Source organism: Pseudophryne corroboree, chromosome 1, assembly GCF_028390025.1.
Source record: "Pseudophryne corroboree isolate aPseCor3 chromosome 1, aPseCor3.hap2, whole genome shotgun sequence".
Lineage (NCBI taxonomy): Eukaryota > Metazoa > Chordata > Amphibia > Anura > Myobatrachidae > Pseudophryne > Pseudophryne corroboree.
The window spans coordinates 822,399,436-822,427,221 of record NC_086444.1 but is presented as its reverse complement, the minus strand read 5'-3'; the positions used below and the strand labels follow the sequence as shown (position 1 = coordinate 822,427,221).

Sequence of the window (27,786 nt, the reverse complement as noted above, 5' to 3'; positions counted from 1 at the left end):
GCAGCGCTACTGGGTAAACAATCTGTGTTTTTCTCCAGGGTTATATAGCGCTGGGGTGTGTGCTGGCATACTCTCTCTCTCTGTCTCTCCAAGGGGCCTCAGGGGGAACCTTTCTTCAGAAAAGAGATTCCCTGTGTGTGTGAAGTGTCGGTACGTGTGTGTCGACATGTTTGACGAGGAAGGCTCACCTAAGGAGGAGGGGGAGTGCATGATGGTCAGGTCGCCGTCGGCAACGCCGACACCGGACTGGGTGGATATGTGGAATGTCTTGAATGCAAATGTAAATTTACTGCATAAACGATTAGACAAGGCTGAAGCTAGGGATCAGTCAGGTAGTCAGACCATGCCTGTCCCTGTGGCACCAGGACCTTCGGGGTCTCAAAAACGCACCATATCCCAGATCACTGACACAGATACCGACACAGATACTGACTCTAGTGTCGACTATGAGGATGCAAAATTACAGCCAAAGGTGGCGAAAGGTATTCGTTACATGATTATTGCCATTAAAGAGGTTTTGCATATCACTGAGGAACCCCCTGTCCCTGACACGAGGGTACACATGTATAAAGGGAAAAAGCCTGAGGTCACTTTTCCGTCCTCATTTGAACTAAGCGACTTGTGCGAAAAGGCTTGGGAATCTCCAGATAGGAGACTACAAGTTCCCAAAAGGATTCTTATGGCGTATCCCTTTCCACAAAAGGACAGGATACAATGGGAATCTTCGCCGAAGGTAGACAAGGCGCTGACACGCTTATCCAAGAAGGTGGCACTGCCTTCTCAGGATACAGCTTCCCTCAAGGATCCTGCTGATCGTAAGCAGGAGGTTACCATGAAGCACATTTACACACATTCCGGTACTATCGTTAGACCGGCTATGGCATCGGCCTGGGTGTGTAGTGCTATCGCAGCATGGACAGATTCCTTATCTACGGAACTTGACACCCTAGATAAGGATACCATTCTAATGACCCTAGAGCATATCAAAGATGCTGCTTTATATATGAGGGATGCTCAAAGAGACATTTGTTTACTAAGCTCCAGAATAAATGCTATGTCTATTTCTGCTAGGCGACTCCTGTGGACCCGACAGTCGACGGGGGATGCCGACTCAAAGCGGCATATAGAGTCGTTGCCTTACAAGGGGGAGGATTTGTTTGAAGAAGGCCTCTCGGACCTTGTCTCTACTGCTACGGACGGTAAATAGAATTTCTTACCTTATGTCCCCCCGCAGCATACTAAAAAGGCGCTGGGGCTTCCCGGGGGGAGTCGGCTCAAGTGGGGGCACGTCTTCGATTTTTCAGCCAGGGCTGGGTTAACTCACAGGTGGATCCCTGCGCTATAGAGATTGTTTCTCAGGGATACAGGCTGGAATTCGAAGATGTGCTTCCTCGCTGGTTTTTCAAATCGGCTCTGCCAGCTTCCCCGTCAGAGAGGGAGTTAGTGTTGACTGCAATTCAAAAATTGTATCTTCAACAGGTGATAGTCAAAGTTCCTCTTCTCCAGCAAGGAAAGGGGTATTACTCAACCCTGTTTGTGGTCCCGAAACCGGACGGTTCGGTCAGGCCCATTTTGAATCTAAAATCCCTGAACTTGTACTTGAGAAAGTTCAAGTTCAAGATGGAATCGCTCAGAGTGGTCATCGCCAGCCTGGAGGGGGGGATTGGATGGTGTCCCTGGACATAAAGGATGCATACCTTCATGTTCCGATTTTCCCTCCTCACCAGGCGTTCCTGAGATTTGCAGTACACGACTGTCATTACCAATTTCAGACGTTGCCGTTTGGGCTTTCCACAGCCCCGAGAATTTTCACCAAGGTAATGGCGGAAATTTTGGTGCTCCTGCGCAAGCAGGGTGTCACAATTATCCCATATTTGGACGATCTCCTCATAAAGGCGAGATCTCGGGAGAAGTTGCTGGACAGCGTGTCGCTGTCGGTGAGGATGTTGCAGGGGCACGGCTGGATTCTCAATATACCGAAGTCCCAGCTAGTCCCTACAACGCGCCTGACCTTTCTGGGTCTGATTCTATACACAGACCAGAAAAAGGTTTTTCTTCCGATGGAAAAGGCTCAGGAGCTCATAGCCCTGTTCAGGAACCTATTAAAGCTAAAAAAGGTTTCAGTGCATCGCTGCACGCGTGTCCTGGGGAAGATGGTGGCATCGTACGAGGCCATCCCCTTCGGAAGGTTCCATGCGAGGACCTTTCAATGGGATCTACTGGATAAATGGTCCGGGTCCCATTTACATATGCATCAGAGGATCACCCTGTCTCCAAGAGCCAGGGTATCTCTCCTGTGGTGGCTGCACAGTGCTCACCTCCTAGAAGGCCGCAGGTTCGGAATTCAGGACTGGATCCTGGTGACCACGGACGCAAGCCTCCGAGGTTGGGGAGCAGTCACACTGGGAAGAAATTTCCAAGGTCTCTGGTCGAATCTAGAGACTTGTCTCCACATCAACGTCCTGGAGTTGAGGGCCATATACAACGCCCTACGCCAGGCGGAGGCATTGCTTCGGGACAAACCGGTTCTGATTCAGTCGGACAATGTCACAGCAGTGGCTCATGTAAACCGCCAAGGCGGCACAAGGAGCAGAGCGGCCATGGCAGAAGCGACCAGGATTCTTCGCTGGGCGGAAGGCCATGTAAGCGCCCTATCAGCTGTATTCATCCCGGGGGTGGTCAACTGGGAAGCGGACTTCCTCAGCAGGCACGACCTGCATCCAGGAGAGTGGGGACTTCATCAAGAAGTCTTCGCACAGATCGTGGGTCGGTGGGGACTGCCTCAGATAGACATGATGGCGTCCCGTCTCAACCAAAAGCTAAAGCGGTATTGCGCCAGGTCAAGAGACCCTCAGGCGGTAGCGGTGGACGCTCTAGTGACACCTTGGGTGTTCAGATCAGTCTATGTGTTCCCTCCTCTACCTCTCATACCCAAGGTGTTGAGAATAATAAGACTAAGAAGCGTAAGAACAATCCTCATTGTTCCAGATTGGCCACGAAGGACTTGGTATCCGGATCTGCAAGAGTCACAGAAGATCCATGGCCTCTTCCTCTAAGACAGGACCTGCTGCAGCAGGGGCCCTGTCTGTTCCAAGACTTACCGCGGCTGCGTTTGACGGCATGGCGGTTGAACGCCGGATCCTAGCGAAAAAGGTATTCCGGAGGAGGTCATTCCTACCCTGATCAAGGCTAGGAAGGACGTGACATTGAAACATTATCACCGTATATGGCGAAAATATGTTTCTTGGTGTGAGGCCAGGACTGCTCCTACGGAGGAGTTCCATTTGGGTCGTCTGCTTCACTTCCTGCACACAGGAGTGACTTTGGGCCTAAAATTAGGGTCCATAAAGGTCCAAATTTCGGCCTTATCTATTTTCTTTCAAAAGGAATTGGCTTCTCTTCCTGAAGTACAGACATTCGTGAATGGGGTGCTGCATATTCAGCCTCCTTTTGTACCTCCGGTGGCGCCGTGGGATCTTAATGTGGTATTAAGTTTCCTCAAGTCACCTTGGTTTGAACCACTCACAACAGTGGAGTTGAAATATCTCACTTGGAAAGTGGTCATGTAGTTGGCCTTGGCTTCTGCGAGGCGTGTTTCGGAATTAGCGGCTTTGTCACATAAAAGCCCCTATCTGGTTTTCCACGTGGATAGGGCAGAATTGAGGACTCGTCCTCAATTTCTGCCTAAAGTGGTCTCTTCTTTTCATATGAATCAACCTATTGTCGTGCCGGTGGCTACACGGGACTTGGAGGATTCCGAGTCCCTTGATGTGGTCAGGGCTTTGAAGATTTATGTGGCCAGAACAGCGAGGGTTAGGAAAACTGAAGCGCTGTTTGTTCTGTATGCAGCCAACAAAGTTGGCGCGCCTGCTTCAAAGCAGACTATTGCTCGCTGGATCTGTAACACGATTCAGCAGGCGCATTCTACGGCAGGATTGCCATTACCTAAATCGGTTAAGGCCCATTCCACTAGGATGGGTGGGCTCGTCTTGGGCGGCTGCCCGAGGGGTCTCGGCATTACAGTTGTGCCGAGCAGCTACTTGGTCGGGGTCAAACACCTTTGCAAAGTTCTATATATTTGATACGCTGGCTGAGGAGGACCTCCTGTTTGCTCAATCGGTGCTGCAGAGTCATCCGCACTCTCCCGCCCGTTTGGGAGCTTTGGTATAATCCCCATGGTCCTTACGGAGTCCCAGCATCCTCTAGGACGTTAGAGAAAATAAGATTTTACACTTACCGGTAAATCTATTTCTCATAGTCCGTAGAGGATCCTGGGCGCCCGTCCCAAGTGCGGACTTCTTCTGCAAGACTTGTATATAGTTTTTGCTTACATAAGGGTTATGTTATAGTTTCATCGGTTTAGACCGAGACTATGTTGTTTGTTCATACTATTAACTGGGTAGTTATCACAAGTTATACGGTGTGATTGGTGTGGCTGGTATGAATCTTGCCCTGGGATTCCCAAAAATCCTTTCCTCGTACTGTCCATCTCCTCTGGGCACAGTTTCTCTAACTGGGTCTGGAGGAGGGGCATAGAGGGAGGAGCCAGTGCACACCCAGAGTCCAAAGTCTTTCTTAAAGTGCCCATGCCTCCTGCGGAGCCCGTCTATTCCCCATGGTCCTTACGGAGTCCCAACATCCTCTACGGACTACGAGAAACAGATTTACCGGTAAGTGTAAAATCTTTTTTTTTTTTACACGCTGGGGATTGATTTCATGTGCATAACATTGGGCCATTTATTGTCTACTCTTACAAATTAAGCAATCAGTAATTTTTAGAGATTGCTTAATCATTTGTTGAGAGTTCAATTGAACTTTATGTTCAGTTATAGTGTTTATTGATTAAAAATAAATATAATTGTCTTTAAGAGGTATAGCCATTGGTTCTGCATTTCCAAACAAAAGCTTCATCATGAAGACTAAAGAGCACTCAAAGTAAATACAAGGAACGGGTATTGAAAAGCACCAATCAAGGATAGGATGTAAAAAAATTCAAAAGCCTTTGTACCTTCCATGTTTGTTTTTTTTGTTTTTTTTACCTGTCAAGTTCATCATAAAGAAACAGAACAGAGGGCCTCCTCATGGTTGAGAAACTGCACACGTGCAGAACCGATTCTGCGCATGCGCAGAATGGGTCCCGCGATCGCATCTCAGACATGCGATCGCCTTTGCCTGATTGACAGGCAGAGGCGTTCGGGGGAGGGACGGAAGTGGTCAGTGTTGCCGGAAACGGGCGTGTTACCCCCATTTTCTGGGAGTGGCGAGGCCAAGAACTGCGTCGTGAGATGCAGTTTCCTTGGACTCACAAATCGCAGTATTACTATGGCAAACGCAGGAAGGCGGTCCTGTGCACCTCATCTTGCATTTGCATTGCATTGCTAAGGACTGCATTTGCAAAGCTCCTGCTGCAACTAAATACTAAAAAAAATACTTTAATATTTGTAAATGTAGAGTATTCTGTGTTGATCAGTGATAAGAAATACACTTTAATTCCATGATGTAAGAAAATAAAATGTAAAAAAAAATTTTTTAAAAAAAGGTGATGAACACTTTCTATGCATATGGTAAATAGCTTTTAGTGACATATACAAATATATATACAGTAGTGGCAGATAAGAAGATATTTGAATGAAAGCTGATTGTAGGCGAAGGTAAATGTCCTGTCCACACAACTGTGGTTATGAATCCATGGGTCGACATGGATTAGGTTGACCACTTTTGGTTGACATTGACCTGGTCGACACAGGGAAAGGTCGACAGGTTCAAATTGTCAACACGGGACAGGTCTGCGCATGGAAATGTTGACATGGCATTTTAAAACGTTTTGGGTATCGTTTTTTGTGTAACGTGACCAGGAATCCCAATTAGAGCACAGCATCCGCTTGCTGCGAGCAAGGTGCCTCGGTCCGCTACCGCTGCGCTCGGCACAGGTTCCCAATCGTAGTCTCATTTACTCCAATCCCCTCATTTATTTCATTGGAGTTTCTACATCTACCGAATACACTGAATTAGAATGAATGAATACCGTACATTAGAATGAATGTATGAAATACCTACACTCAAAATCCAGATGGTCAAAATCCCGTCAACAATTGACCGACAGTCAAAATGCCGACAAGGTCAAAATACTGACATGGTTAAAATACCGACATTTAAAATATCGACAAGGTCAGAATACCGATGTTTAAAATGTCGACAGGTAACAAAAAAAAGTCGACACAGCCTTTTCGTTGTGGTTTTTTTATGTGTATGTCAACATATATTGACATGGACACCATATAAATGTCCTGCGTACCCTCGCATGGCTCGCTGTGCTCACCATGCTTTGGGCACGGTGGCTTGCTGCGCCCGGCACACTATTATATTCCCCCTCCAGGTCCACTGGGATGGTAAAATATGAACAAGTTGGTGTCAATAAAAAAATAAAATCATGAAAAACTCTTGTCGACTTTTTGACCTGTCAACCGTTTAAATGTCAGTATTTTGACCTTGTCAGGATTTTGACCGTCGGTCAATGGTTGTCAGGTTTTTGACTGTCGGGATTTTGATTGTAGGTAAATTGACTGCATGCCGAATGAATGGTAGCTTCTGCTAAATATTTATACATTGCACATGAATACAAGTATACTAAAATTTAAATAATTTGCTTACCATAGATGCTTCATAAATTAAGGATTAGGGACAAAGCATTTACATTTTATTCCCAGGCTTTAGCTAGTTTTTAAAAAGGTTGGAAGATCACATCGATGGGTGTTTATTTATTTCAAATGCCACAGGTATGTCACAGCACTGAAAATATATAGAACCCCTGGTTTAGTTACTTGCATGTAATGTTAAAATATTATTTGAGTAGGTAGGGCACAATAGCTTAACAGTATATGTTTATACTGTATTAACACTACATAATGTTATTTTTCCAATCTGTATTAAAACTAAAACATTAAAATACACCATATAATGAAAGATGTAATGGGGTAAATGTAATAGGGTCCGAGTTGCAGGAGGTCTGGGATTTCATCCAAAAAATGGCTGTATTTTTTCACCGGCAATCATTTACAAAGCAAAAAAACTGCTTAGTTTTGCCTTGTAAAAGATTGCTGCTTTAAAAATATGGCCATTCTCGAACCAAATCCCTGACTTCCGGCAATCGGACCCTACAGTATTACATTTACCCCAATGTATGTAAAATGTAGGGAAAACTTACAAAACACTCTGTATGAATAGAAATAATACACTTTTGTACCAAAAGTTCTAAACTATTTAGAAACATTCCACAGTATTCAGAAGACTGTGTAGCATTTTGTGTGTTTTATTAGTTAGCGCATAAACCAGCAAATTCAGTAAGTACAGTAAAAATATTAGAATGGACTATGAGAATTGTGTGTTTATATATGATTTCATGTATTATTTAGGGAGACATTTTTCGAATAGAGCATAATAAGTGTTGTCCAGAATGTGGTTCAAGAAAGGAAGGCTTTTGCCTGCATGAAGGAAAGGAACATGCTGTAAGTACTGTTGTGGTTTCACTCATTTTATATGTTCTGTTTGCCTGTGTAAAACATTGTTCTGTTTTTTTTATAAATGTATACTAGTTAAACAATTGTTTATCATACACTATTAGGTTTTTCATTTTTTCTTACTCATCCAGTAACCTGTTACCATAGCAGACATATCTTATTATATTTAATTTCTTTTAAATGCACTGTTTCATCTTGCTAAGTTTTACTGGCTTATGGTTCTGTGTCACACCATAAGATAAACACTTGTAATACACATTATGATCTAAGGCTGCGTACATACTTGCAGATGTGCACCCGATATATCTTCCGATCTGGCGGATTAGACGATATATCGTTCACATCGTCCAGTGTGTATTCACTATATAATCAACAATGCGCATTCCCGCAGGTCTTTAACAATGTACAATATCTTTAGTTTTTAACTTGAAGTCAAAAGATATTGTACAAGACTGGATGTGTCTGGGTGTTGCCATGCAGTATAGCAGACTATATCGTTCAGTGTGTATGAACGATATCGTTTGCGGTGCGGGGGTGGGGAATCTTGTACGATGTCACATTTTATGTGCATCGGCAAGTGTGTACCCAGCCTAAGATGTCCGTAAAGATCATTAGATCACATATTAACTAGTTAAAACTGATAAAATGTTCTGAACTGTTGTAACACAGAACCTTGCGTGATAATGACGGGAAAGAAAACCTCTATAATATCACATGAGTGTCTGATAGAACCTGGCGGCTAATACAATTTGTCCCTATGAGTGTATATAAATGTTAACCAAGCATAATTTTTGGTAAAGAAATTGAGTATTATATATTTAAATGCTTTTATATTTCTACAAACAAAAGCTGTAATGCCTTAAATGTTGTAATGTACAAATAATTTTCCCACTCAGTCAAGGCACACAGATAAAACACTGTTGGAACCTGTTACAGGTCAAAACAGCAAGCAATATTATCACGTAATCACATGGGATATAAAGAGCTGAGGAATAATCACTTGGGATGTTGTTAGATGGGTATATGGTTGTAATTTACAAAATAATACTCAGCAGGATCAATGAAGCATGTCAGGATTGGCTGAGTAGCTGAGACGTATCTGTATGCAGAATCAAATTTTTCGTAATTGTTCTAACCTCCTTTTCCCTCTAAACTGTGAATCATATAAATATAATGTTGTTGCTTGTAATCCATATAACTCATGCCTGCAATTTATCTTCTTTTTCTGTCAGTGGTACATGTAATCTATTCAAAAGACCAACATCTGTTAACAATTTGTTGTTTGCTCAGGATGAATTATTGTGAAAAGGATAAAACAGTTGTAATAGCAGGAGTTCTGCATTATATGTCACAGCCCCAGGCAGGTGTAAGGCATAGAAATATGAAACATTACAGATTGGTAGTTTAGTTCCCAGACATTCTAGCGATAAAAGCATGTGGAGAGACGTGTTTCCTCATCCGGAACTGTTCGCCTCATTGTGGCTTATTGACCTTCAGTGGACTATCAGTGGACAGTAAAGATGGAGCGGCCTATGCAGCCAGATAACATAAGCTAACATATAAAATCATCATCAAATCTCGCGAAACAGGCAGGCGTGTAATTTATTACCGCCAGTCAAATGCCATAATCATGGATTTTACTGTAATAAAGAGACTCTGTGACCATTTTATGCTTCTTGGATGACAAATTAAAAGACCATTTCATTATTTGTTGCCGGATTAAATTATGTATTCTCTACACTATGGTTAAATATGTGCCCATAAGAATATCTTTCATGTCATGTCCATTACAGGAATATGCAATAAATAAATGAGGTCGGAATTTGGTAGCATAGGAAATATTTTGGGTTCTAATCAACAACATTCTGTAGGTTGACAATCATAATGTTGACATCTGAATGTCAACATATTCTGAATGTTGACATTCAGGGTGTTGACGTGTTTATAATGTCGACAGCTAACATTGACATATACAATGTCAGCTTGTTCAAAATGTCAAGACAATGTGAATGTCCACAATACCAATGTCAACACAAGCGGTCAGGGTTAGGCTACAATTAAGGATAGGTTGCCGTTAGTATTAGTCTTAGGCTAAAATAGTATTGTGGACATGCTGATTGTCGAAGTGCACAATTTTTACATTCTGAAAATGTCAACATTACATCAGTGTTAACATTGTGGATGTCGATATTCTGTACATGCATACATATCATACTACATGGAAATGGGTTGTTTTAGCACTTCATGAGTGTCCGTGTGGATTATTAGATCTACACTAAAAAGGTCTACAGTCAATAGGTCGACCACTAATGGTCGACATGCATTAGGTCGACATGGGCAAAATGTTGACATGGAATATGTAGACAGTAGAAAAGGTCAAATGGTCTACAGGGTCAAAGGTCAACATGGAAATGGTTGACAAAAAAGGTAGACAATTTTTGTTTGTTTTTTGGGTGTTTTGTCACTTTTCTGCCATAAACAAGCCCTATTAGAGTACCACGTCCCCTTGCATGGCTCGCTTTGCTTGCCATGCTTCGCTCAAGGTGCCTTGCTCTGCTACCGATGCCCATGGCACAAGTTACTGTTCCCAGTCGTAGTCCATGTGGATGGTAAAGTATAAAAAAGTTGTCAAAAATTAGAAAAAAATAAAACCTGTATCTACCATTTGTGTGTTGACCATTGTCATGTTGATCTTTTGACCCGGTCGTCCATTAGTGGTCGTCCTATTGACTGTAGACCTTTTTAGTGTAGCTCTATAGACCAGATACCATCCCTGATGCATCTCATCCTTTCAAATAAGGATGTTTGGAAGCTTCCTTCAGCGATCCTCTTTTAATGTCACATGATTAAATGGGATGACATAGATTGCCAGCCATTGTGCATGTCAATGGTAAACATGGCTTGGAAAATACAGATGAATGGTTATACACACAATTTTTGTATTAATAAAACGCTTTGTACATTTACTTCAAATTCCCAAGGTCCGTCCATTTATTAATACCAAAAGCAAATCTAAGAAGGTGATATTGAAAAAGGCTGTACATACTACTACTGCATAAATAGTACTTAAGATAAAAATAGTGTATAAAATACAATGTTGTTGTTGTTGTTTTTGTAGGGGGATACAAAAATAATTATCACTTAAGAAAAAGCAGTTAAAATATATCAAATAAGAGTAACCATTTAAAAACCATATAAGCTATGCATTTCATTGAACATCCATCCGCTTCCTCATACTACAGCCAGAACTTTTGGGACTTGAGTGATTCACATGAATTATCAGGAGATTTGTACCTCTTTTATACCAAATATAGCAGGGTTGCACCCGGGAGCTTCCCGAGGGCGACCCGCCTCAGGCCCCTCAACGCTGCACTTTCCATCCCGGCATATTGATCTCCAAGCGCCGCACGTACATACACTGTCAACGGGCGCCGGGTCGATGCGACGCTCATGTGCAATAACCTGTGTTACAAGCTGGCGGTGTAAAAGGGCTAGTACATCTGGATGCCTGAGAAGTGCATGGTCTCATACACTTGAGTGATACAGTAAGTAGATCTATGCTAGTATAGGTTGAGTATCCCTTATCCAACATTCAAAATCCCACATTTTTTGGGTCCCCTACTGACATATTGACATAGGTATTAATATATATATATATATATATATATAATCTTTAATATATATATATATATATATATATATATTTCTCTGACGTCCTAGTGGATGCTGGGAACTCCGAAAGGACCATGGGGAATAGCGGCTCCGCAGGAGACTGGGCACAACTAAAGAAAGAATAAAAAGTGGGGTACCAGCGCTAAGAGTTGTAGTGCCAATTTTCAATAAGTCAATTACCACTGGATCAATAATAAATTTTAATAAACACAATTATCACATAAATTAAAAGCATGAAAGTGAGGGTGTTAAAAATTCACCATACAATTATAATATAATGATTGTAAAATAGAGTTTAAAATATGAATGGCTCTGAGGTATATATATTCAAATTGCTGAAAAGAACCCAACCATGTTTTTGATGATCCCGGACTTAGTATAGTGCAGATTTCCTCCTCCTTATATCTGGTTATACAGTCAGCTGGTAATACCCTTAATAGTACCTCTCACACAGTTCCATGTAAAGATGGTGATGATTGCTCGTCTGTGTAGATATTCAAGGGGTTTCCATATCTTGCTGGTTGTGCTGGAAGGAGTGGTTTGAATGTAGTTCTTGGAAATCCAAGTGTGCAAGAAAGTCCTTATCTGGATCAAAAACTGGGCAAAGGTTGGGATTCCACAGCTGTGTCTTAACGCGTTTCCCTGAGCCAGGTCGCTCAGCTTCTTCATTCTGCTTTTAATTTATGTGATAATTGTGTTTATTAAAATTTATTATTGATCCAGTGGTAATTGACTTATTGAAAATTGGCACTACAACTCTTAGCGCTGGTACCCCACTTTTTATTGTTTATTTTTAGCGGGGTCTGACAAACCCCTTCCAGCTGCTGTGTAATTTCAGTGGGTAATACATTCATTTTTACGTACAACTAAAGAAAGCTTTTAGGTCACCTGGTGTGCACTGGCTCCTCCCACTATGACCCTCCTCCAAGCCTCAGTTAGATTTTGTGCCCGGCCGAGGTTGGATGCACACTAGGGGCTCTCCTGAGCTTCTAGAAAGAAAGTATATATTTAGGTTTTTTATTTTACAGTGAGACCTGCTGGCAACAGGCTCACTGCAGCGAGGGACTAAGGGGAGAAGAAGCGAACCTACCTGCTTGCAGCTAGCTTGGGCTTCTTAGGCTACTGGACACCATTAGCTCCAGAGGGACCGACCGCATGGAACTGGCCTTGGTGTTCGGTCCCGGAGCCGCGCCGCCGTCCCCCTTACAGAGCCAGAAGTAAGAAGAGGTCTGGAAAATCGGCGGCAGAAGACATCAGTCTTCACCAAGGTAGCGCACAGCACTGCAGCTGTGCGCCATTGCTCCTCATACACACTTCACACTCCGGTCACTGAGGGTGCAGGGCGCTAGGGGGGGGCGCCCTGAGCAGCAATAAAAAGACCTTGGCTGGCAAAAATACCACAATATATAGCCCCAGAGGCTATATATGTGATAATTACCCCTGCCAGAATCCAGAAAAAAGCGGGAGAATAGTCCGCGAAAAAGGGGCGGAGCTATCTCCTTCAGCACACTGGCGCCATTTCTCCCTCACAGCTCCGCTGGAAGGAAGCTCCCTGGCTCTCCCCTGCAGTCTACACTACAGAAAAGGGTAAAAAAGAGAGGGGGGGGCACTAAATTTAGGCGCAGTATATATAACAGCAGCTATAGGGGACATAATTCAGTTAGTCCCTGCATTATATAGCGCTCTGGTGTGTGCTGGCATACTCTCACTCTGTCTCCCCAAAGGGCTTTTGTGGGTCCTGTCCTCTGTTAGAGCATTCCCTGTGTGTGTGCGGTGTGTCGGTACGGCTGTGTCGACATGTTTGATGAGGATAATGATGTGGAGGCGGAGCAGTTGCATATAGAAGGGATGTCACCCCCTGCGGGGCAGACACCTGAGTGGATGGACTTATGGAAGGAATTGCGTGCACGCGTCGACTCCTTACACAAAAAAATTTGACGACATGCCAAATGCGGGACAGCCGGCTTCTCAGCTCGTGCCTGTCCAGGTGTCTCAAAGGCCTTCGGGGGCTCTAAAACGCCCGCTACCTCAGATGGCAGACGCGGATGTCGACACAGATACAGACACCAGTGTCGACGACGATGAGTCTAGTCTAATGTCCACTAAGGCCATTCGTTGCATGATTGAAGCAATGAAAGAGGTGTTACAAATTTCTGATATAAACCCAGGTACCACTAAAAAGGGTATTATGTTTGGGGAGAAAAAACTACCCGTAGTCTTTCCCCCATCAGAAGAATTAAATGAAGTGTGTGAAGAAGCGTGGGCTTTCCCTGATAAAAGATTGGTAATCTCTAAGAAGTTACTAATGGCGTTCCCTTTCCCGCCAGAGGATAGGTCACGTTGGGAGACACCACCTAGGGTGGATAAAGCGCTCACACGTTTGTCTAAAGAGGTGGCACTACCGTCTCCGGATACGGCCGCCCTCAAGGAACCTGCTGATAGAAAGCAGAAGGCTATCCTGAAGTCTGTATATACAAACTCAGGCATTATACTTAGACCTGCTATTGCGTCAGCATGGATGTGCAGTGCTGCCGCTGCGTGGTCAGATTCCCTGTCAGAAAATATTGACACCCTAGACAGGGACACTATTCTGCTAACCATAGAGCATATAAAAGACTCAGTCTTATACATGAGAGATGCACAGAGGGAGATCTGCCGGCTGGCATCTAAAATAAGTGCACTGTCCATTTCTGCTAGGAGAGGCTTATGGACTCGCCAGTGGACAGGGGATGCAGATTCAAAAAGGCACATGGAAGTTTTGCCTTATAAGGGTGAGGAGTTATTCGGGGATGGTCTCTCGGACCTAGTTTCCACAGCAACTGCTGGGAAGTCAGCATTTTTACCCCATGTTCCCTCACAGCCTAAAAAGGCGCCGTTTTATCAGGTACAGTCCTTTCGGACTCAGAAAAACAGGCGTGGAAAAGGCGGGTCCTTTCTGTCCAGAGGCAGAGGTAGGGGAAAAAGGCTGCAACAAACAGCAGGTTCCCAGGAGCAAAAGTCCTCCCCCGCTTCTTCCAAGTCCGCCGCATGACGGTGGGGCTCCACAGGCGGAGCCAGGTACGGTGGGGGGCCGCCTCAAAAATTTCAGCGATCAGTGGGCTCGCTCACAGGTGGATCCCTGGATCCTGCAAATAGTATCTCAAGGATACAAACTGGAATTCGAGGCGTCTCCACCCCACCGGTTCCTAAAATCTGCCTTGCCGACAACTCCCTCAGGCAGGGAGGCTGTGCTAGAGGCAATTCACAAGCTGTATTCCCAGCAGGTGATAGTCAAGGTGCCCCTACTTCAACAAGGACGGGGTTACTATTCCACACTGTTTGTGGTACCGAAACCGGACGGTTCGGTGAGACCCATTTTAAATTTGAAATCCTTGAACACATACATAAAAAAATTCAAGTTCAAGATGGAATCGCTCAGGGCGGTTATTGCAAGCCTGGACGAGGGGGATTACATGGTATCCCTGGACATCAAGGATGCTTACCTGCATGTCCCCATTTACTATCCTCACCAGGAGTACCTCAGATTTGTGGTACAGGATTGCCATTACCAATTCCAGACGCCGCCGTTTGGACTCTCAACGACACCGAGGGTGTTTACCAAAGTAATGGCGGAAATGATGATACTCCTTCGAAGGAAGGGAGTTTTAATTATCCCGTACTTGGACGATCTCCTAATAAAGGCGAGGTCCAAGGAGCAGTTGTTGGTGGGAGTAGCACTATCTCAGGAGGTGCTACACCAGCACGGTTGGATTCTGAATATTCCAAAATCACAGCTGGTTCCGACGACACGTCTACTGTTCCTGGGTATGATCCTGGACACAGTCCAGAAAAAAGTGTTTCTCCCGGAGGAGAAAGCCAAGGAGCTGTCATCTCTAGTCAGAGACCTCCTGAAACCGAAACAGGTATCGGTGCATCACTGCACGCGGGTCCTGGGAAAGATGGTGGCTTCTTACGAAGCAATTCCTTTCGGCAGGTTCCATGCCAGAATCTTTCAGTGGGACTTGTTGGACCAGTGGTCCGGATCGCATCTTCAGATGCATCGCCTGATAACCCTGTCTCCAAGGACCAGGGTGTCTCTGCTGTGGTGGCTGCAGAGTGCCCATCTTCTAGAGGGCCGCAGATTCGGCATACAGGACTGGGTCCTGGTGACCACGGATGCCAGCCTTCGGGGCTGGGGGGCAGTCACACAGGGAAGAAACTTCCAAGGACTATGGTCGAGTCAGGAAACTTCCCTACACATAAATATTCTGGAACTAAGGGCCATTTACAACGCCCTAAGTCAGGCAAGGCCTCTGCTTCAAAACCAGCCGGTACTGATCCAGTCAGACAACATCACGGCAGTCGCCCATGTAAATCGACAGGGCGGCACAAGAAGCAGGATGGCAATGGCAGAAGCCACAAGGATTCTCCGATGGGCGGAAAATCACGTACTAGCACTGTCAGCAGTGTTCATTCCGGGAGTGGACAACTGGGAAGCAGACTTTCTCAGCAGGCACGACCTCCACCCGGGAGAGTGGGGACTTCATCCAGAAGTCTTCACGCTGATTGTAAATCGATGGGAACGTCCACAAGTGGACATGATGGCATCCCGCCTAAACAAAAAACTAGAGAGATATTGCGCCAGGTCAAGGGACCCTCAGGCGATAGCTGTGGACGCTCTGGTGACACCGTGGGTGTACCAGTCAGTTTGTGTTCTCTCCTCTGCCTCTCATACCAAGGGTACTGAGAATAATAAGAAAACGAGGCGTAAGAACAATACTCGTGGTTCCGGATTGGCCAAGACGAGCGTGGTACCCGGAACTTCAAGAGATGATCTCAGAGGACCCATGGCCTCTGCCGCTCAGACAGGACCTGCTGCAGCAGGGGCCCTGTCTGTTCCAAGACTTACCGCGGCTGCGTTTGACGGCATGGCGGTTGAACGCCGGATCCTGAAGGAAAAGGGCATTCCGGAGGAAGTCATTCCTACGCTGATTAAAGCCAGGAAAGATGTAACTGCAAAGCATTATCACCGCATATGGCGGAAATATGTTGCTTGGTGTGAGGCCAAAAAGGCCCCAACAGAGGAATTTCAACTAGGTCGATTTCTGCATTTCCTACAAGCAGGAGTGACTATGGGCCTGAAATTAGGCTCCATTAAGGTACAGATCTCGGCTCTGTCAATTTTCTTCCAGAAAGAACTGGCTTCATTGCCTGAAGTTCAGACGTTTGTGAAGGGAGTGCTGCATATTCAGCCCCCGTTTGTGCCTCCAGTGGCACCTTGGGATCTCAACGTGGTGTTGAGTTTCTTAAAATCACATTGGTTTGAGCCACTTAAAACCGTGGATCTAAAATATCTCACGTGGAAAGTGGTCATGTTATTGGCCTTGGCTTCGGCCAGGCGTGTGTCAGAATTGGCGGCTTTGTCATGTAAAAGCCCTTATCTGATTTTCCATATGGATAGGGCAGAATTGAGGACTTGTCCTCAGTTTCTCCCTAACGTGGTATCAGCTTTTCACTTGAACCAACCTATTGTGGTGCCTGCGGCTACTAGGGACTTGGAGGATTCCAAGTTGCTGGACGTAGTCAGGGCCTTGAAAATTTATGTTTCCAGGACGGCTGGAGTCAGGAAAACTGACTCGCTATTTATCCTGTATGCACCCAACAAGCTGGGTGCTCCTGCTTCTAAGCAGACTATTGCTCGCTGGATTTGTAGCACAATTCAGCAGGCGCATTCTGCGGCTGGACTGCCGCATCCTAAATCAGTAAAAGCCCATTCCACAAGGAAGGTGGGCTCATCTTGGGCGGCTGCCCGAGGGGTCTCGGCTTTACAGCTTTGCCGAGCTGCTACTTGGTCAGGGGCAAACACGTTTGCAAAATTCTACAGATTTGATACCCTGGCTGAGGAGGACCTTGAGTTCTCTCATTCGGTGCTGCAGAGTCATCCGCACTCTCCCGCCCGTTTGGGAGCTTTGGTATAATCCCCATGGTCCTTTCGGAGTTCCCAGCATCCACTAGGACGTCAGAGAAAATAAGATTTTACTCACCGGTAAATCTATTTCTCGTAGTCCGTAGTGGATGCTGGGCGCCCGTCCCAAGTGCGGATTGTCTGCAATACTTGTACATAGTTACTGTTAACTAAAGGGTTATTGTTGAGCCATCTGTTGAGAGGCTCAGTTGTTTTCATACTGTTAAACTGGGTATTGTATCACGAGTTATACAGTATGATTGGTGTGGCTGGTAAGAGTCTTACCCGGGATTCAAAATCCTTCCTTATTATGTCAGCTCGTCCGGGCACAGTGTCCTAACTGAGGCTTGGAGGAGGGTCATAGTGGGAGGAGCCAGTGCACACCAGGTGACCTAAAAGCTTTCTTTAGTTGTGCCCAGTCTCCTGCGGAGCCGCAATTCCCCATGGTCCTTTCGGAGTTCCCAGCATCCACTACGGACTACGAGAAATAGATTTACCGGTGAGTAAAATCTTATTTTATATATATATATATATATATATATATATATATATATATATGATATTTATGTCATTATCTCAGTAGGGGACCCAAAAATGTGGGACTTTGAATTTTGGCTAAGGGATACTCAACCTGTAGTTGTAAATAAGAAGCATGGCGTCTGCATTTGGCTCTTGGATGATTCATTATGCATTATCTGGTGATCTACTGCTGGGGGCGGGAACAGGGTTCTTTGCAGGCACTGTTGTGTTTTGCTTGTTTCACTTGAGCAACAAATATCTATGTAGTTGTGACAGAGCCGGCCATAGGCATAGGCAAACTAGGCAATTGCCTAGGGCATTTGATATGCCTAGGGACATCAGCAGCTTCTGCTGATTAAAATGATATGCGGCATGCCTATATTTTTTTGTATGCAGATACAGCCACAGTCTCACACAGTATATAGGCATGCTGCATATCCGTTTTATCAGCAGAAGCAGCTTGTGCATCCTATCCACATAGCAATGCAAATAAGATGCATTTTCATAAAAAAAAGGTGCCCGACGTTAGCATTGAGGCAAGATTTATGAGGACACATCTGTATCCAAGCAGAGGCAGAGGTCACAGTGTTAGTGGCAGTGTGCATGTGAGTGGGTTGGTTGTGCAGTAGTGTTCGGAATATGTGTAAGGAGCATTATGTGTGTCATGTAAAAATGCATTAATAATGTGCAACATATGTGTAAAGGGGCACTGTGTGTCATTATGTGTATAAGGGCATTAATAATGTGCGGAATATGTGTAACAGGGTACTACTGTATGTGTGTCATTATGTGTATAGGGGCACTAATAATGTGCAGCAAATGTGTAGGGGGCACTGTGTGTGTCATTATGTGTATAAGGGCATTAATAATGTGCGGCATATGTGTAAGGGACATTATGTGTAAATGGGCATTATTAAAGGTTGTCATAATGTGTAAGGCACATTATGTTTATAAGGACATTAATGTGTCTCATATGTGTATGGGGCATTACTGTGTGGAATTGTGTATAAATGCATTACTAATGTGTGGCATTATGTGTATAAGGTGCTCTACTATGTGGCGTTGCGTATAGAAAGAGCACTACTGTGTCATCTAATGTGAATAAAGAGCAATAGGGTGTGGTGTAATGTGAATAAGGAGCAATTCAGTGTGATGTAATGTGAATAAGGAGCAATTCAGTGTGATGTAATGTGAATAAGGGGCTCTACTGTGAGGAGTAACGTTTATAAGGAAAAGTGATACTACTGTGGGATGTAATATGAATTATGGACACTATCTCATGATAAAATGTGAATAAAGTTGCAGTACTGTGTGGCGTAATTGGAACTGGGGTTACTATTGTGTGGCCATGCCCCTTGCCAGCAAAAACACACCCCTTTTCTCTGACGTCCTAGTGGATGCTGGGGACTCCGTAAGGACCATGGGGAATAGACGGGCTCCGCAGGAGACTGGGCACTCTATAAGAAAGATTTGGTACTATCTGGTGTGCACTGGCTCCTCCCTCTATGCCCCTCCTCCAGTTAGATTTCTGTGCCCGGCTGAGCTGGATGCACACTAGGGGCTCTCCTGAGCTCCTAGAAAGAAAGTATATGTTAGGTTTTTTATTTTACAGTGAGACCTGCTGGCAACAGGCTCACTGCAACGAGGGACTAAGGGGAGAAGAAGCGAACCTACCTGCTTGCAGCTAGCTTGGGCTTCTTAGGCTACTGGACACCATTAGCTCCAGAGGGATCGACCGCAGGACCCGTCCTTGGTGTTCGTTCCCGGAGCCGCGCCGCCGCCCCCCTTACAGAGCCAGAAGCAAGAAGATGGTCGGAAAATCGGCGGCAGAAGACTTCAGTCTTCACCAAGGTAGCGCACAGCACTGCAGCTGTGCGCCATTGCTCCTCATACACACTTCACACTCCGGTCACTGAGGGTGCAGGGCGCTGGGGGGGGGGGGGCGCCCTGAGCAGCAATAAAAACACCTTGGCTGGCAAAATAACCACAATATATAGCCCCAGAGGCTATATATGTGGTAATTACCCCTGCCAGAATACAGAAAAAAGCGGGAGAAAAGTCAGCCGAAAAAGGGGCGGAGCCATCTCCCTCAGCACACTGGCGCCATTTCTCCCTCACAGTTCCGCTGGAAGGAAGCTCCCTGACTCTCCCCTGCAGTCTACACTAGTGATGAGCACCGGAAATTTTTCGGGTTTTGGTTTTGGGTTCAGTTCCGCGGCCGTGTTTTGGGTTCGAACGCGTTTTGGCAAAACCTCACCGAATTTTTTTTGTCGGATTCGGGTGTGTTTTGGATTCGGGTGTTTTTTTCAAAAAACCCTAAAAAACAGCTTAAATCATAGAATTTGGGGGTCATTTTGATCCCAAAGTATTATTGACCTCAATAACCATAATTTCCACTCATTTTCAGTCTATTCTGAACACCTCACACCTCACAATATTATTTTTAGTCCTAAAATTTGCACCGAGGTCGCTGGATGACTAAGCTCAGCGACCCAAGTGGCCGACACAAACACCTGGCCCATCTAGGAGTGGCACTGCAGTGTCACGCAGGATGGCCCTTCAAAAAACTACTCCCCAAACAGCACATGACGCAAAGAAAAAAAGAGGTGCAATGAGGTAGCTGTGTGGCTAAGCGACCCAAGTGGCCGACACAAACACCTGGCCCATCCAGGAGTGGCACTGCAGTGTCACGCAGGATGGCCCTTCCAAAAAACACCCCCCAAACAGCACATGACGCAAAGAAAAAAAGAGGTGCAATGAGGTAGCTGTGTGACTAAGCTAAGCGACCCTAGTGGCCGACACAAACACCTGGCCCATCTAGGAGTGGCACTGCAGTGTCACGCAGGATGGCCCTTCAAAAAACTACTCCCCAAACAGCACATGACGCAAAGAAGAAAAAAAAGATGCGCAATGAGGTAGCTGTGTGACTAAGATAAGCGACCCTAGTGGCCGACACGAACACCTGGCCCATCTAGGAGTGGCACTGCAGTGTCACGCAGGATGGCCCTTCCAAAAAACACCCCCCAAACAGCACATGACGCAAAGAAAAAAAGAGGCGCAATGAGGTAGCTGTGTGACTAAGATAAGCGACCCAAGTGGCCGACACAAACACCTGGCCCATCTAGGAGTGGCACTGCAGTGTCACGCAGGATGGCCCTTCCAAAAAACACCCCCCAAACAGCACATGACGCAAAGAAAAAAAGAGACGCAATGAGGTAGCTGTGTGATTAAGATAAGCGACCCAAGTGGCCGACACAAACACCTGGCCCATCTAGTAGTGGCACTGCAGTGTCACGCAGGATGGCCCTTCCAAAAACTACTCCCCAAACAGCACATGACGCAAAGAAGAAAAAAAAGAGGCGCAATGAGGTAGCTGTGTGAGTAAGCTAAGCGACCCTAGTGGCCGACACAAACACCTGGCCCATCTAGGAGTGGCACTGCAGTGTCACGCAGGATGGCCCTTCCAAAAAACACCCCCCAAACAGCACATGACGCAAAGAAAAAAAGAGGCGCAATGAGGTAGCTGTGTGACTAAGATAAGCGACCCAAGTGGCCGACACAAACACCTGGCCCATCTAGGAGTGGCACTGCAGTGTCACGCAGGATGGCCCTTCCAAAAAACACCCCCCAAACAGCACATGACGCAAAGAAAAAAAGAGGCGCAATGAGGTATCTGTGTGACTAAGCTAAGCGACCCTAGTGGCCGACACAAACACCTGGCCCATCTAGGAGTGGCACTGCAGTGTCACGCAGGATGGCCCTTCAAAAAACTACTCCCCAAACAGCACATGACGCAAAGAAGAAAAAAAAGATGCGCAATGAGGTAGCTGTGTGACTAAGATAAGCGACCCAAGTGGCCGACACAAACACCTGGCCCATCTAGGAGTGGCACTGCAGTGTCACGCAGGATGGCCCTTCCAAAAACTACTCCCCAAACAGCACATGACGCAAAGAAAAATTAAAGAAAAAAGAGGTGCAAGATGGAATTGTCCTTTGGCCCTCCCACCCACCCTTATGTTGTATAAACAGGACATGCACACTTTAACCAACCCATCATTTCAGTGACAGGGTCTGCCACACGACTGTGACTGAAATGACGGGTTGGTTTGGACCCCCACCAAAAAAGAAGCAATTAATCTCTCCTTGCACAAACTGGCTCTACAGAGGCAAGATGTCCACCTCATCATCATCCTCCGATATATCACCGTGTACATCCCCCTCCTCACAGATTATCAATTCGTCCCCACTGGAATCCACCATCTCAGCTCCCTGTGTACTTTGTGGAGGCAATTGCTGCTGGTGAATGTCTCCACGGAGGAATTGATTATAATTCATTTTAATGAACATCATCTTCTCCACATTTTCTGGATGTAACCTCGTACGCCGATTGCTGACAAGGTGAGCGGCGGCACTAAACACTCTTTCGAAGTACACACTTGTGGGAGGGCAACTTAGGTAGAATAAAGCCAGTTTGTGCAAGGGCCTCCAAATTGCCTCTTTTTCCTGCCAGTATAAGTACGGACTGTCTGACGTGCCTACTTGGATGCGGTCACTCATATAATCCTCCACCATTCTTTCAATGGGGAGAGAATCATATGCAGTGACAGTAGACGACATGTCCGTAATCGTTGTCAGGTCCTTCAGTCCGGACCAGATGTCAGCATCAGCAGTCGCTCCAGACTGCCCTGCATCACCGCCAGCGGGTGGGCTCGGAATTCTGAGCCTTTTCCTCGCACCCCCAGTTGCGGGAGAATGTGAAGGAGGAGATGTTGACAGGTCGCGTTCCGCTTGACTTGACAATTTTGTCACCAGCAGTTCTTTGAACCCCAGCAGACTTGTGTCTGCCGGAAAGAGAGATCCAAGGTAGGTTTTAAATCTAGGATCGAGCACGGTGGCCAAAATGTAGTGCTCTGATTTCAACAGATTGACCACCCGTGAATCCTTGTTAAGCGAATTAAGGGCTCCATCCACAAGTCCCACATGCCTAGCGGAATCGCTCTGTGTTAGCTCCTCCTTCAATGTCTCCAGCTTCTTCTGCAAAAGCCTGATGAGGGGAATGACCTGACTCAGGCTGGCAGTGTCTGAACTGACTTCACGTGTGGCAAGTTCAAAAGGTTACAGAACCTTGCACAACGTTGAAATCATTCTCCACTGCGCTTGAGACAGGTGCATTCCACCTCCTATATCGTGCTCAGTTGTATAGGCTTGAATGGCCTTTTGCTGCTCCTCCAACCTTTGAAGCATATAGAGGGTTGAATTCCACCTCGTTACCACTTCTTGCTTCAGATGATGGCAGGGCAGGTTCAGGCGTTTTTGGTGGTGCTCCAGTCTTCTGTACGTGGTGCCTGTACGCCGAAAGTGTCCCGCAATTCTTCTGGCCACCGACAGCATCTCTTGCACGCCCCTCTCGTTTTTTAAATAATTCTGCACCACCAAATTCAAGGTATGTGCAAAACATGGGACGTGCTGGAATTTGCCCAGATTTAATGCACACACAATATTGCTGGCGTTGTCCGATGCCACAAATCCACAGGAGAGTCCAATTGGGGTAAGCCATTCCACGATGATCTTCCTCAGTTGCCGTAAGAGGTTTTCAGCTGTGTGCGTATTCTGGAAAGCGGTGATACAAAGCGTAGCCTGCCTAGGAAAGAGTTGGCGTTTGCGAGATGCTGCTACTGGTGCCGCCGCTGCTGTTCTTGCGGCGGGAGTCCATACATCTACCCAGTGGGCTGTCACAGTCATATAGTCCTGAGCCTGCCCTGCTCCACTTGTCCACATGTCCGTGGTTAAGTGGACATTGGGTACAACTGCATTTTTTAGGACACTGGTGAGTCTTTTTCTGAGGTCTGTGTACATTTTCGGTATCGCCTGCCTAGAGAAATGGAACCTAGATGGTATTTGGTACCGGGGACACAGTACCTCCAACAAGTCTCTAGTTGGCTCTGCAGTAATGATGGATACCGGAACCACGTTTCTCACCGCCCAGGTTGCCAAGGCCTCAGTTATCGCTTTGCAGCAGGATGACTGCTGTGATATTTCATCTTCCTCGCAAAGGACTGTTGGACAGTCAATTGCTTGGTGGAAGTAGTAAAAGTGGTCTTACGACTTCCCCTCTGGGATGACCATCGACTCCCAGCAGCAACAACAGCAGCGCCAGCAGCAGTAGGCGTTACACGCAAGGATGCATCGGAGGAATCCCAGGCAGGAGAGGACACGTCAGAATTGCCAGTGACATGGCCTGCAGGACTATTGGCATTCCTGGGGAAGGAGGAAATTGACACTGAGGGAGTTGGTGGGGTGGTTTGCGTGAGCTTGGTTACAAGAGGAAGGGATTTACTGGTCAGTGGACTGCTTCCGCTGTCGCCCAAAGTTTTTGAACTTGTCACTGACTTATGATGAATGCGCTGCAGGTGACGTATAAGGGAGGATGTTCCGAGGTGGTTAACGTCCTTACCCCTACTTATTACAGCTTGACAAAGGCAACACACGGCTTGACAAATGTTGTCCGCATTTCTGTTGAAATACTTCCACACCGAAGAGCTGATTTTTTTGGTATTTTCACCAGGCATGTCAATGGCCCTATTCCTCCCACTGACAACAGGTGTCTCCCCGGGTGCCTGACTTAAACAAACCACCTCACCATCAGAATCCTCCTGGTCAATTTCCTCCCCAGCGCCAGCAACACCCATATCCTCCTCATCCTGGTGTACTTCAACACTGACATCTTCAATCTGACTATCAGGAACTGGACTGCGGGTGCTCCTTCCAGCACTTGCAGGGGGCGTGCAAATGGTGGAAGGCGCATGCTCTTCACGTCCAGTGTTGGGAAGGTCAGGCATCGCAAACGACACAATTGGACTCTCCTTGTGGATTTGTGATTTCGAAGAACGCACAGTTCTTTGCTGTGCTTTTGCCAGCTTGAGTCTTTTCATTTTTCTAGCGAGAGGCTGAGTGCTTCCATCCTCATGTGAAGCTGAACCACTAGCCATGAACATAGGCCAGGGCCTCAGCCGTTCCTTGCCACTCCGTGTGGTAAATGGCATATTGGCAAGTTTACGCTTCTCCTCCGACAATTTTATTTTAGATTTTTGAGTCCTTTTTTTACTGATATTTGGTGTTTTGGATTTTACATGCTCTGTACTATGACATTGGGCATCGGCCTTGGCAGACGACGTTGATGGCATTTCATCGTCTCGGCCATGACTAGTGGCAGCAGCTTCAGCACGAGGTGGAAGTCGATCTTGATCTTTCCCTATTTTTGGAACCTCAACATTTTTGTTCTCTATATTTTAATAGGCACAACTAAAAGTCACCTCAGGTAAACAATGGAGATGGATGGATACTAGTATACTTATGGATGGACGAGCGACTGCCGACACAGAGGTAGCTACAGCCGTGGACTACCGTACTCCGTCTGCTGCTAATATAGACTGGATGATAATGATATAAAAAATATATATATATCACTACTGCAGCCGGACAGGTATATATTATATAATGACGGACCTGCTGGACACTGTCAGCAGAATGCGTTTATAGAATAAAAACACCACACGACGAGTGTTTAACTTTTTCAGGCAGACAATCACAATATACTGGTGGTCAGTGGTCACTGGTCAGTCACACTGGCAGTGGCACTCTGGCAGCAAAAGTGTGCACTGTTAATGTACTCCTGCTATAACTGCTCCCCAGTCTCCCCCACAATTAAGCTGTGTGAGCAGTGAGCACTCAGCACAGTCAGATATACATAGATGATGCAGCACACTGAGGCTGAGCACAGATATGGTATACTGTGTCACTGTGTATCGTTTTTTTTCAGGCAGAGAACGGATTATATTAAATAATAATAAAACTGCACTGGTGGTCACTGGTCAGTCACTAGTAAACTCTGCACTCTCTGAGTACTCCTAAGCTCCAGTAAATCAAGTGTCTCACTCTCACTCTCTATCTATTTCTATTCTAAACGGAGAGGACGCCAGCCACGTCCTCTCCCTATCAATCTCAATGCACGTGTGAAAATGGCGGCGACGCGCGGCTCCTTATATAGAATCCGAGTCTCGCGATAGAATCCGAGTCTCGCGAGAATCCGACAGCGGGATGATGACGTTCGGGCGCGCTCGGGTTAACCGAGCAAGGCGGGAAGATCCGAGTCTGCCTCGGACCCGTGTAAAAAGGCTGAAGTTCGGGGGGGTTCGGATTCCGAGGAACCGAACCCGCTCATCACTAGTCTACACTACAGAAAAGGGTAAAAAAGAGAGGGGGGGGGGCACTAAATTTAGGCGCAGTAAATATTATAGCAGCTATAGGGGACATAATTCAGTTAGTCCCTGCATTATATAGCGCTCTGGTGTGTGCTGACATACTCTCTCTCTGTCTCCCCAAAGGGCTTTTGTGGGGTCCTGTCTCCTTTAAGAGCATTCCCTGTGTGTGTGCGGTGTGTCGGTACGGCTGTGTCGACATGTTTGATGAGGAGGCTTATGTGGAGGCGGAGCAGATGCCTATAAATGTGATGTCACCCCCTGCGGGGCAGACACCTGAGTGGATGGACTTATGGAAGGAATTACGTGCAAGTGTCGACTCCTTACATAAAAAATTTGACGACATGCCAAATGCGGGACAGCCGGCTTCTCAGCTCGTGCCTGCCCAGACAATTCAAAGGCCATCAGGGGCTCTAAAACGCCCACTACCTCAGATGGCAGACACAGATGTCGACACGGATACTGATACCAGTGTCGACGACGATGAGTCAAATTTAATGTCCACTAGGGCCATTCGTTGCATGATTGAGGCAATGAAAGAGGTATTACACATTTCTGATATAAACCCAGGTACCTCAAAAAAGGGTATTATGTTTGGGGAGAAAAAACTAGCAATAGTTTTTCCCCCATCTGAAGAATTAAATGAAGTGTGTGAAGAAGCGTGGGCTTTCCCCGATAAAAAATTGGTGATTTCAAAAAAATTACTAATGGCGTTCCCTTTCTCGCCAGAGGATAGGTCACGTTGGGAAACTCCCCCTAAGGTGGATAAAGCGCTCACACGTTTGTCTAAAAAGGTGGCACTACCGTCTCCGGATACGGCCGCCCTAAAGGAACCTGCTGATAGAAAGCAGGAGGCTATCCTAAAGTCTATATATACACACACTGGTGTTATACTGAGACCAGCTATTGCTTCAGCGTGGATGTGCAGCGCTGCTGCTGCTTGGTCAGATTCCCTGTCGAAAAATATTGACACCCTAGACAGGGACACTATATTGCTAACCGTAGAGCATATAAAAGACTCAGTCTTGTACATGAGAGATGCACAGAGGGAGATCTGCCGGCTGGCATCTAGAATAAGTGCATTGTCCATTTATGCTAGGAGAGGCTTATGGACTCGGCAGTGGACAGGGGATGCAGATTCTAAAAGGCACATGGAAGTTTTGCCTTATAAGGGTGAGGAGTTATTCGGGGATGGTCTCTCAGACCTTGTTTCCACAGCAACAGCTGGGAAGTCAGCATTTTTGCCCCATGTCCCCTCACAGCCTAAGAAAGTGCCGTATTATCAGGTACAGTCCTTTCGACCCCAGAAAAACAGGCGTGGAAAAGGCGGGTCCTTTCTGTCTAGAGGCAGAGGAAGGGGAAAAAAGCTGCAACACACAGCAGGTTCCCAGGAACAAAAGTCCTCCCCCGCTTCTTCCAAATCCGCCGCATGACGGTGGGGCTCCACAGGCGGAGCCAGGTACGGTGGGGGGCCGCCTCAAAAATTTCAGCGATCAGTGGCTTCGCTCACGGGTGGATCCCTGGATCCTTCAAGTAGTATCTCAGGGGTACAAGCTGGAATTCGAGGCGCCTCCCCCCCGCCGTTTCCTCAAATCGGCCTTACCGACAACTCCCTCGGGCAGGGAGGCTGTACTAGAGGCAATTCACAAGCTGTATTCCCAGCAGGTGATAGTCAAGGTACCCCTACTTCAACAAGGACGGGTTACTATTCCACACTGTTTGTGGTACCGAAACCGGACGGTTCGGTGAGACCCATTTTAAATTTGAAATCCTTGAACACATACATAAAAAGATTCAAGTTCAAGATGGAATCGCTCAGGGCGGTTATTGCAAGCCTGGACGAGGGGGATTACATGGTATCCCTGGACATCAAGGA

The 27,786-nt window shown here is 46.2% G+C and overlaps 1 protein-coding gene across 1 annotated transcript in view; it reads left to right on the top strand.

The window, feature by feature from the left end:
* Window positions 1–27,786, top strand: part of FRAS1 (Fraser extracellular matrix complex subunit 1) — an 887,592-nt gene that overhangs the window by 298,216 nt on the left and 561,590 nt on the right. The window contains exon 4 of the mRNA XM_063919583.1: window positions 7,413–7,505. Coding sequence (XP_063775653.1) covers window positions 7,413–7,505 — 93 coding nt within the window. The remainder of the gene's footprint in view (window positions 1–7,412; window positions 7,506–27,786) is intronic.